Genomic DNA, 11,790 nt, shown 5'->3' with positions numbered 1-11,790 from the left:
GCACCTGCCAAGTTTAAGACATTTTCTCTTCTTGAATGAATTTAAGATTGATACTCTTTCTGCTTTCAATATTTGATAAAATTCATTAATGAAGTTATCTGGCTCTGGAGTTTTTATTGTAGCGTAAGTTTTTTGTTTGTTTGTTTTTGTGTTTTTTTTTTTTTTTAACTTTTTGGGGAATACAGTTGACCCTTGAACAGTGTGGAATTAAGGGCATCGTCCCCTCCCACAGTTGAAAATCCATGTATAACTTTTAACTCCCCCAAAACTTAAATGCTTACAGCTTACTGTTGACTGGAATTTTACCAATAACATAAACAGTTGGTTAACACATACTTTGTATGTTCTGTGTATTATATATGGATTCTCACAATAAAGTAAGCTAGAGAAAAAAAAAGGCTATGAAGAAAGTCATAAGGAAGAGAAAATACATTTATAGTACCGTGGTATATTTATCAAAGAAAATTAATGTATAAGTGGACCCTCGCAGTTCAAACCCATATTATTGAAGGGTCAACTGTAATTGACAAATATAATTGTATATATTTGAATTGTAGAATGTGATGATTTGATATAAGTATACATTGTGGAATAATTACCAAGATCAAGATAATTAGCACATCCATCACCTCACAAAATTAACAGTTAAATTTTGTTTTTCTTTTTTTGTGGTGAGAAGGCTTAAGATCTACTCTCAGCAACTTTCAAATACACAATACCATATTATTAATAGCAGCCCCCATGCTGTACATTATATCCCGAGAACTTCTTCCTGTAACTGAAATGTGTATCCTTTAACCTACATCATCCCATTTCCCCCTCCCACCTGCCCCTGGCAAATACTGTTCTATTCTGTCTCTATGAAATCTGCTTATTTCACTTAGCATTAATGCCCTCCACTTTCATCCATGTTGTTGCAAATGGCAGGATTTCCTTCGTTTTTATGGTTGAATAATGTTCCTCTGTGTGTGTGTGTGTGTGTGTGTGTGTGTGTGTGTACATTTTCCTTATCCATTCATCCATTGTAGGACACATAGTATGTGTTAACTGCAAGTATAACTTCTTTAACAGATACAACACTATTCAGATATTCTGTTTTTTCTCGTATTAGTTTTAGTGAGTTGTATTTCCAAGGAATTTGTGTATTTATTCTAAGTTGTCAAATTTATTGATGCAAAGTTGTTTGTAATATTTTTGTAGTATCTTTGTAATATCTGTAAGATCTATAATGATGCCTCTTTTTTCCTTCCTGTAACTGATATTGCATATTTTCTCTCCCTTTTGTTCATCAGTCTTGCTTGAGGTTTTTCAACATGTTTAAAGCTTTTCAAAGAATAAACCTTCAGTTTTATTGAAGTTCTCTATTGTATGTCTGCCATCCTTGCCATTGATTTCTTCTGTTAACATTCTTTTTTCTTCCAATTTTTCTTGAGGTTGATTTGTCATATTTTGTTCATTCTTGAATTGAAAGCTTAGATTACTGATTCTTGACTTTTCATTATATTCAAAAATATTGCATAGTTTTTATTCTGACAAATTTTGTCACATAGACTCTTTTTAGGGTTTTGTTGCTAAACTCCTGATTAGTTGAATATTTTACTTAATCTGATATTTTATGTATTTAAAAATATTATTCTGCCTAGGAAATTCATGCCAAAAAGATTAAGAATCTCTGTGAATATATGTGGCCACAGGAAGTAGTCAAATTCAAATAATTTTGATTTTTATTATAGTATACTAGATTGTTTCTCATCATGCTCAGCATTTTATGTTCATAAAGGTTGTGAGGGCAAACATAGACGTTTATTTTATCTTAAGGTTCTCATTCATATTTTTCTCACAAACCTGCTTTTCTTTATTTTTTGATATTGAATCTAGACTGACATGTTCTTTATTGCTTCTTAAGTTTACATAGAAATGAACTTACACAAAAAGAATATAAAAATATAACAAATGATTCTGTCTGAAGGTTAGTGTGTTAGATTGGACAGTTGGGTTTGGAATTTGGTTCTGGCATTTACTAGCTTTTTGATATTAGGTAAGTTAATTAAACTTTCCTACACTTTATTTAATTATGAATTGGGTGATAATTAATATAGATAGAAATATCTGGAAGATTCTATCACTAGTTTTGTTACATTTTAAGTATGCTGGTATTCTTCCACACCGTCTGCCCTTAAAGATGCCACTTGGAGGACATTCTCTTTTTCTTTTCATTCTGATGGTCTTCATCATTATGGTTGCTGGATTTCCAGACCATTTATATCTTTATGTAAACAGCATACATAGCACAATCTTACTTATTATCAGCATTTGATCAATCCTAGAATCTAATCTCTGTTTTCCTCACCTCAAATCAATGGGAATTTCATGTTTAAATATGGATACCACCTCCATTCTACAAGTTTCTTATTTTCCTCATTTTGTGTAAATGCAATACAACTTGATACCAATACCAGAGGGAGTTAGTGATTATCCATGAATGTAAATACTAATGGTGGTGACTGTAGTAATGATCATATATATATTAATTACCTCCTATTTGGAAAGTTCTATTTTAAGAACTTTATGCATGTTATTTTTCAAAACAACACTGTATTATGTACTCAAGCACTGATATCCTCTAGCCTAATTGTGATTCATGTTTGACAATTCAATGAATATCAAATAAATTCATATTTTTGCATATTGGGAATATCTGTATTAGATTTCTATAAAACTGGTGCTATTAGTAGCTATATTTTCCTAGTGCCATTTTCATTAAATGTTATATGTGGTATAAGAGAACAAAGCCCTTCCTTTTCAGTCTAATTTAATATTTAGGACAAAAGTAAATTTGTATATTTTAACATGTAAGAAATTTATAGTAGAAAGTGTTCAAGATATATGTGAGAGGATGTTGCTTCAGATCCCCTTTGGGGACTATATGATCTTGGAAAAAATTACAGAACTTAAGATCTCTAGGCTTCTACAAAGACGTTAATAATGAATTTAAAAGGTACTTTCAAATGCCAAAGTATTATATAAATATTTTCACAAGTATGGATTTTTCAGAGTGAACTACAACATATTAATAGACAAAATAGTATAAATCAAGAGTATAAATCAAGATATATTTAAATACAGCAGAATGTTCTTTCCATTCCTTTTTTTTTTTTCTTTTTGACTCTTTCTAGATGAGCAACTAAGGAAAGCTGCTGATTTTGTATTTGTGAGCAGTAGAGCAGTATTATAAGTGAAGTGAATATTTTGGGGAGGAAAGTTTAATATTGCGACAGCTGGTTCAGGCTGTTCCCTTATCAGAAATAGTGTTTCCAGACTATCAAAAGTAGGAATAGGAGCTTAAAATAGAATTTTCACTCAACCAAGTAAACTCTTTGCCCCCTTTCCCTCCTTAAATTCTTCTCTGTATCTCCCAACTTCATGTATATGCACATTTTGGCTCTTATCTTTCCCTGTGATATATCATTATGTAGTATGAAGAAGAAAAAAAAATTGGATACCTTGCTCTATTTTGTAAGCTTGGTTTTAATCTCTGATTTTGATGACATCTTAAAAAATTCTTTGCTTAAGATTGGAGAAATACTCAGCGTTTCAAGCCTATTGAACATAATCTTAACCAAATGAAGTTCCTATAAATCTCTTGACAATAGAAAATCTCTTGACAGTTATTTTTTTACGTTTAAGCTGAGTGTATTTACAGGGCTTTTGGTAGAGAATCAGAATCCAGAATAAGGATTGTTTTTAGTGTGGTGAAGATGACACTTGGTCAGCACATTGTTCAGAATTTATACCCAGTGTTGAATTCCAAAGAAGTGATAGATTAAATGCAATTGAATAAAGGCATAAAGCACACAGGATAGTCATGTAAGAGCTGTGCCTAACCAAGTACATTGGCATAGTAATGTTGGATGTCCCTGGAGGAATTGCCATCTTGGACAATAGGTAAAATGTGTTAAGGGAAGAAAGCTTCTTTTTTGATGTGAAACAAATGATGATCCCTTTATTGGATTACATAATAAGCTGGATATACTGGGAGCCCAGTTTAAAGCAAAAGGGTGCTTTGTAAGTATTTGTCATGACAGTACTTTTTTTAGCTTTTTCTTCAGGGCATTATGCTTAGTGATTTCAAGTTTGCAGTTTACACTGTTGATTGGACTCTTGGGTTTGCCCTAGAGGCCTCTGACAACAGTAAAACAACTTTTATAAATAAAGAATTAAAATGCTTGATAGAAATTCTCTGTTTTTGCTGACTCATGAACAGATGGTGCTCCTAATCCTTCCATTAAATTCCCTTTTATAATGTTTGTATCTGTGCCCAACCCAGAATGAGTGTCAGGGCTGTAAAGTACAGGTTTGTGTGGAATTGGATTGAACCTTGGAACAGGCTCACAGTACTAGGACGTTATTGTCAATTCTTAGTCCTTCGTGGAGTTGAATAGACACCTCGGTCCAGTGTTTGAACTGAGGATGACTTTCAGATATGCCAGGATTTTGCACTTTCAATATCAATGTGGTTCTAGAAGTCTGCATATTTGTCATTTGAGCTGCTTCTTTTTGCAATATACCTAAAAGGGCCTTTCTTCATATTGGTTTTAATTCAATTTAATTTAATTTAAAAATATTTCAAACATATGGGTAAAAAGAAACATTTGGGTATCTACTAGTCAGAATCTAACAGTTGTTTACATTAGGAAATACTTGTTTCAGATTTTGTGTTTTAAGAACACAAATCACTAAGACCTAACTATACTTTTCTTTCCATTTCTTCCTTCCCCCAAGGAAATTACAATTCTGAAATCACATGTATTAATACCATGAACAGTTTTTCAAAAAAATGATCATCATATTTATATGCATCCTTATAGTGATTTTTCTGTTGTTAAAATGTAGGCAAATTATATCATTTGCAACTTGCTTTTTTTTTTTTTTTTAAACCTCATTGTATGTTTTGGAAACTTAGATTTTGTTCATGCATTTAACAGCTCTGTAGTCTTCCGTGGTAAGAATAAAATGTTCATTCATCAGTGTTTTATTGATGGATTGTTCATTTCCAGTCTCATGTACTATAAGCCTTGCTGAACTGAATATCATTTTAGAAAGATAAGACAGTTGTACAAGCTACAGAGCTGTGGAAGGAAGTGCGGGGTGTTAGGGAGTGCGCACCCTCAACAGATTTTCTAAGTACTGTAACACATTGCCAAAATTGCTTATTATTTTTTGATTTGTAAGCATACTTTGATTATTTTGGATACAACCTTTTATGCAATATGTGTCTTATAACTATTTTCTTCCAGTTTTTGGCTTTAAACACTTATGGTGGAGTTTTTGTTATACAGTAGGTTTCAATTTGTTGTTAAATTTGGTCTTTTTCTTTAAAATTAGTTTGCTTTTATCTTTGGAATCTGTTCTTCACCTAATAGTCTAAGGGTATTCTCTTTTATTTTTCTAAATATTGTAAAGCCTTTTTTTCATTTTTGGTCTGTAATCGCTTTTGAATTCATTTATCTATGTTGTGTGAAGTAATGATTTAACTTCATCTTTTTTCCATGTGAATGGCTGACTCTGATAGAAGAAATATCAGATATTTTCTCCACCAAATTGAAATGCCACTTTCAGCTTCACAAGTTTTTGTGTATACCTGCATCATTTTTTAGTCTTTAGCTTATTTCAGAGATCTGTCTATTCTTGGACCAAGTCCCCACTATTTTAATTACTAGAGATTTAAAATAAGTCATGAGATCTTATAAGGCATGTGTCCCTATGTTATTTTTGGTTGTTTCATCTTTTATATAATTTCAGGATCAGCCTGTCAAGTTCTAAGAAAAAAATCTTATTGGAATGGTGATCGGAATTTCATTGAACTTTTAGATTTATTTTGGGAGACTTGCAACTTCATAATCTTTCCATCTTTATATGGTTTACATTTTTCGTGTTTTATTATGCTTTCTAGGACACCCATGCATATTGATTAAAGTAGATGACATTCCTTGACATTGATATTATTCCTAGTCTGTACTTTAAAGGAAATGTTTCTAGTTTTTAATCATTAAATATGAATTAGATTACCTTGGTTTTTTTTTTTTTCTTCTTGAAGTGACTATGTCAGAGCCTTTGAGAATTATGTAAAATGTGATTAATTTGATACTTGCTTTTTAAAAAATTTACCTTTGGTAGTAGGCAGAAAAATGACCCCTCAAAGATATCTGTGTCATAATCCTCAGAACTTGTGAATATGTACTTTACATGGCAGAAGGGACTTTGCAAACATATAAGTTAAGGATCTTGAGAGGAGGAGATTATCCCGGCTCATCCAGGTGGGCCCAATGTCATCACAATGGTTCTTATAAGTGAATGAAAGAGGTGGGAGGCAGAGAAAAAGTTGGAACTGATGCAAGTAGAGTCTAGGTTGATGTGGCCACAAGCCAGCAAATGTGTGTAGTTTCTAGAGGCTGGAAAAGGCAAGTAATGGCATCTCCCCCAAAAGTCTCTAGAGGAAACTCAGTTCTATCAATACATTTGTTTTATACTTCTGACCTCTAGAAGTGTAAGATAATAAATTTGGGTTGATTTTAGCTACTAAATTTGTGGTTATTTGTTACAGCAGCAATAAGAAACAAATATGCCTTCTGATGAAATTGCTTTGCAAAGCTCTGATCAGATTCAGTGTGAAGAAGAAAGTGTCCTTAATATTATGTATCAAATAACAAATGTTGTATCTCTTTTAAAAAGTTTGTTATTTTAGTGAAGTTGATAAGGAGTTCAGACATATAAGGATGGGTCATCATTACCAATTGTTCATCTGTGATGGATTTACAGGCCCCTGGAGAATGGGCCAGAGCTTAAGCCTGTTTGAAAATATGAAAGGCAGTCATTTGTAATTAGTGATATCTGGAGCAGATATTTGAAGACCTGATAGTCACTTATTTAGAATGTACTCCTAGCCAGTTCACCTCTTGGAAACACCAGAGGATTTATAACACCCCCTACCTCTAGGAATTGTTAGGAAAAACAAGTCAGATCTTGTGTATAAGCTGTCAAGTGATATACAGAGGGATATGGTAAGAAAGACACTATTTCCCAAGGCTTACACAAAGGGAGATAGTAAGAAAGAGGAAACACATTGGTAATCAAAATGGAATAGATCCTTTCTAACTGTGGCCGTTACATTACACTGAATATTGACTTGAAAATATTGTAAGTAACCTCCCTTGCTTATTGAGAGGACTGGGAAGCTTTAAGCTATTTGGCCTAGAGAAATAAGGGGTGGGAGATTGGGTGGGGTGCAGTGGGGGTAGGGGATGTGGAACAATGGCCCATATGTAGTTTGCTGGAAAGTGCAGAGAATTGTCCATTCTACCATGAATTATCTGTTCAGGTCAATTACTTAATTTCTCCAAGACTTAGTCTCTTCCTCTGTAACATTAAGACAATCCTAAACCTTTGCAGAGCGGTTGTGGTGATAAAATAAAGCAATATAATGAAAATACTCATCAGTCCAGTATGCTTGAATTTGTAATTTTGAGATTTAATTTTCTGACAACAAATTTTGTAAGGATTTCACCGAGTTATTGAAAGCTCAAGTACATTAGAGTATATCTTCTTAATTTGTTTTATACGGTATGCAGTCCCTTTCCTGTGGCTACCTACCAAGGCTTAGAAGCCAGTGCAGTGTACAGAAGAAATAGATGGAATCTTTGCCTCCCCCATTGGACTTTTTCTATGTAGTCCTCTGTTTTTCCTTTTCAGGTAGTTCTGCACAGATCTAGGCTGCTAGGTGTCCCAGTATTTCTTATCAACATGATTATATAGTCCTTCTCCTCCAATCATTTCTTCTGCCTCTGAGTTACCCAAAGTTATCATTCACATAATGAGCTACTCTCCATGTCCTCAGTTGTGGTATCAGTCTTTGTTGTCAGCTTACTACATTACTGACTTGTTTAACTATTAAAAATGCTGTAACTATCTCAATTATATGGTGGGCTAAAAGAAATGTCAATGTCAAAAGTCATTTATAATGCAAGCTAAGGAGTGAAAACCTCTCTGATTATAAAATGCCCTCTCTTTTCCCCTTCAGGTTTTTTGGCTTGATTAAGTTATTCTTGATCAACCTGCAGAATCGCACAGCTGTCCAGTGGCCAACACAAGCCATGATGCAGCCATTTAATGACTATGTAGGCCTTTGTGTAGATCACTTCCTTTGCATGCGGTGCCACAATTTACAGCAGAAGGAAAAGTTGAATACTGTATATAGGCATTTGCTTAAATAATTAAAATAACAGCCACTACTCTTTGTCTTTCTACCCAAAGGATCACTTAGGTAAAATCTCCTTTTTGATTACATTTCCTTCTAACTTCTTTGAGTTACTTTTGAGAATTACTGCAATTGTCTACACTAGCCTCCATCTACAGTAGCTTTCTGTTGGTTCATTAGATGTACTATATTCTTACCATTTAAGAGTGTTTGCGTGTGTGTGGTTTCTTTTCTTGGAATGCCCACTGACGCCCCCTACCTACAAATGTATGCCCACATATATACCTTTGCCTATTTAAATCCTTCTCAGTATTATTAATATTTTGGGTCAGAAATTCTTTGTTGGGGGTGGAAGTGCATGGGGACTGTCCTATGCATTCTAGGATGTTTGCAGCATCCTTGGCCTCTATCTACTAGAGCGATTATAGCGTACTTCCCATTCATGACAACCAAAATGTCTCCAAACTCTGCCAGCTGTCTCATGAGGGGCAAACTCACCCTCAGTTGAGAACGACTACTTTAGAGTTTATTGCAAATATTATTTCCTTATCGAGGGAAGATTACGTCGTAAAATAACTTGGTTCCTTCCACCCGTTATTCTAAAATCAGCCTATCCTATTTGTCTCTTGGTTTTCTTTGTAAAACTTACACAAATAAAATATGGAATGAATACTTATTTGCATATTTTGCATTAATTGTTATAATGGCTATAATGTAAATTCCAGAGAGAAAGTAACTTTTGCTGCCTCATTCTGCCCTGTGTTCCTAGTGCCTAGCATACCGCCTTGCATAAATCTGGCACTCATTATGCATTTGTAAACTTAATGAACTTTGATTTGGGTTCTCTTTGTTTCCTACTAAATAACATTAAAATTTTTTGAAATTAGTTATCCTTTGCAATCATTAGGGTCTCAACATTGAGTTTTGTTATTGTCACTGTAATAATCTTTAGCCCTGTGGTTCCCAGACCATGTGCTAAGGTGGCCCAGGGAACTCACAGGAGCTGGGGAATATTTTAATTTTTTTTTCAAGGAGAATAAAGTAACATTTGCAATACACCTTGCAGACTACTAGCTCAAGTTAGTTCAGTTTCAACATTAGGTTGTATTACATTGCTATTGATGATGTCATACTTTGCAAAGCTAGATTTTGACGGTTGCTGTGATACAAAGCAACTACCATAAGAAAAATCAATATGGAACGGATTATGAGGGTCATGATGTTCAAACCGATTCTAGGATTTGAGAAATAGTTTGGTGACAAACAGGTGCACACATGCCATTAACAAGTAACTGTGGTTATTTGAAAATGGAATAAAATATCATTTCTCTTTTGATTTCTGTTACTAGTTTTTAAAATGACTACCAAGTTGTTAAGTACATAAATAATTAGTAAATTGTTTGAACTAACTATCTAATAAATAGACAATTCGATATTTCTTTTGGACAGAGGACTAAAGAAGAAAATGGCCAAGGCAATCAGGAAGTGACAAGGAGAGGCAGTTTGGAAATCTCAGCATTACCCAGTTTAACCATTTCCATTCGCAATGCTTTCTTTTTATAGACAGTAGTTTCTAGTTCCTTATATAAGCAGTAACATATTTTAAGCAGTCTGACTGTAATGTATTTATGATGTGATGCATCATGATGATTTGGAAAAGAAAATATGATAAGAAACTTAAAATGGATGTGGGCTGCAGGTTTTCTTCTGCCATTATGTTGAAGCTCAATCCTCAAAGAAAATAGGATTGATTTTAGAGGATTTTTGGGTTACTCGAAACAAGAAGAAATTTTAGTTAAAAAAACTACTGTTATTTATATTTTCATTTTCGCAGTGTTTGTCTGTTTGTTAAGACTGAAGCTAAGTTATTGTCTTTAGTTAGACCTTAGCACTGTATCTACCAGAGGGTTCCTGAGATACTCATAAGTTATTAATAACTTGGTTGTACTAGATAAGGCTCCCGGAAGAATTTATTTGGAATAGGCCTTAGCTATCACTTTTCATTAAACTCCAACTCTCCTTGCTTTTACTTTTTCAATAACTTTCACTAGATTGTGCCATAGATGGAATAATTATAATTACATTATAATTAAATCAAACTTATTAGCTGAAAATCCAACTCTTACTTAATGCCGGGACATTCTTTACATTTATAATGGACTCCGTAGACCAATCCCAACATTCTGTGGTGATATGAATTACTGCAGAGATGAGTGAAAGGGAAGCTTTACAAACCTTGAAACTATTAATAAATTTTGCTTATTGATATCACTTCTCCATTGATAGTTTTAATGTGGATATTTTAAGTAATAAATTCAAGGCTTTTAAAAGATTTCTTTAGTAAGGTGATGATATCTTCAGATTGCATTATTGCTAGTTCTGGGAAAGTACTACAATGATAGATTAAATTTCAGAATGAATTCCACACCTTTACTGTGTCATTTAGAGAAAATTCAGCAATCTGCAATTCTCAGTATTAAACATATTTACAAAAAATACATATAATAATGAGCTTTTGCTTTCTCACGCCCTCTCATATCTTTGCATTGCACTGCTCTCCTTAGCAATTCTATTTGAAATTCCAGATATTGTGCACCAAACTAGCTAGGTAGGAATCTGTATACCGAAACTTCTTGGAAAGATGACTAGAAGTCATGTGGGTAGAAGTTGCCCTAGTCCTAAATTCTGGTCCACTACAGCCCTTGGAAGCGGGATGCAGCGTATTTGGCAGGTTGAAGAAACTGAGAAATAGGATTTTTTGCCTCAATTTTTTTTCTTTTTCTCTTTCTTTCTTGCCTGCAGTGTTTTGAAAATGTATTATTGTGTAGTATCTTGATCATTTCATGCCATTGCTAATGGGATGATTTTCTGATGTAAGGGAGTTGTCTTCTGTCTATTTCAGTCATTCCATTGCTGGTTATTTTTAAAGTATTTTTTTGGTTATTTTTTTGGAGTACTGGAGAAGTAGTGAATTGGAGGTAGGTAGGTTAGGAATCATAAGAATCAATAAAGATCCTATAATTTTCATTAACTAGTTTATCAGAAGCAGTTTTGTTATTCCTTACTCTGGTCTCTTTGAGCAAAATACTGAGACCATCATTTTGAAAGTGCTAACAGAATTTGATTTATGTGATATGTTTGGGATGGTTGTTAAAATATTAAATTTCCTTTCATAAACAGTAAATTTCAGAAAGATGATTTTTATTAGTTATTTGTTAAAAATAATTTGTTCCGAAGATGAAAATAAGGAAAAAACATTAGTGATTCTATCCCCCCCAAAAAAACCCCAAGACTTTTTGATAAATGATGTTGAGACAAGTAAGCAGTCATGTGGAAAGGAAAATAAATTTGGATCCATACCTCACGTACTTGAGATAAATTGCAAAGATATCAAATATTCAAATATAAACATTGAAACATTAAAGTACTAGATAAAAACATTGGGGGAATTGTTTTATAAATATGGAATGGTACCATGAAAAATTAATTTGGTGGTAGTGAGAAGGAATCTACAGGAAAGTTTGAAACTATTGGGC

General features: G+C 33.4%; 1 protein-coding gene across 2 annotated transcripts in view; it reads left to right on the top strand.

The window, feature by feature from the left end:
* The window catches only part of KCNJ3 (potassium inwardly rectifying channel subfamily J member 3), a 147,993-nt gene that overhangs the window by 56,848 nt on the left and 79,355 nt on the right, over positions 1–11,790 (top strand). Inside the window, exon 3 of one of the 2 annotated variants that reach the window (XM_008686987.2) lies at positions 8,078–9,057. The exons of the other annotated variant lie outside the window; for it this stretch is intronic. Within the exon in view, the coding sequence (XP_008685209.2) occupies positions 8,078–8,091 (14 nt within the window). The 3' untranslated portion in view covers positions 8,092–9,057. Of the gene's footprint in view, positions 1–8,077; positions 9,058–11,790 lie in introns of those variants that run through there. 2 annotated transcript variants of the gene reach the window in all.

This window comes from Ursus maritimus, unplaced genomic scaffold (assembly GCF_017311325.1).
Source record: "Ursus maritimus isolate PB19 unplaced genomic scaffold, ASM1731132v1 scaffold_1, whole genome shotgun sequence".
In the NCBI taxonomy this organism is placed as follows: Eukaryota; Metazoa; Chordata; class Mammalia; order Carnivora; family Ursidae; genus Ursus; species Ursus maritimus.
This window is presented reverse-complemented; position numbering and strand designations above follow the sequence as displayed.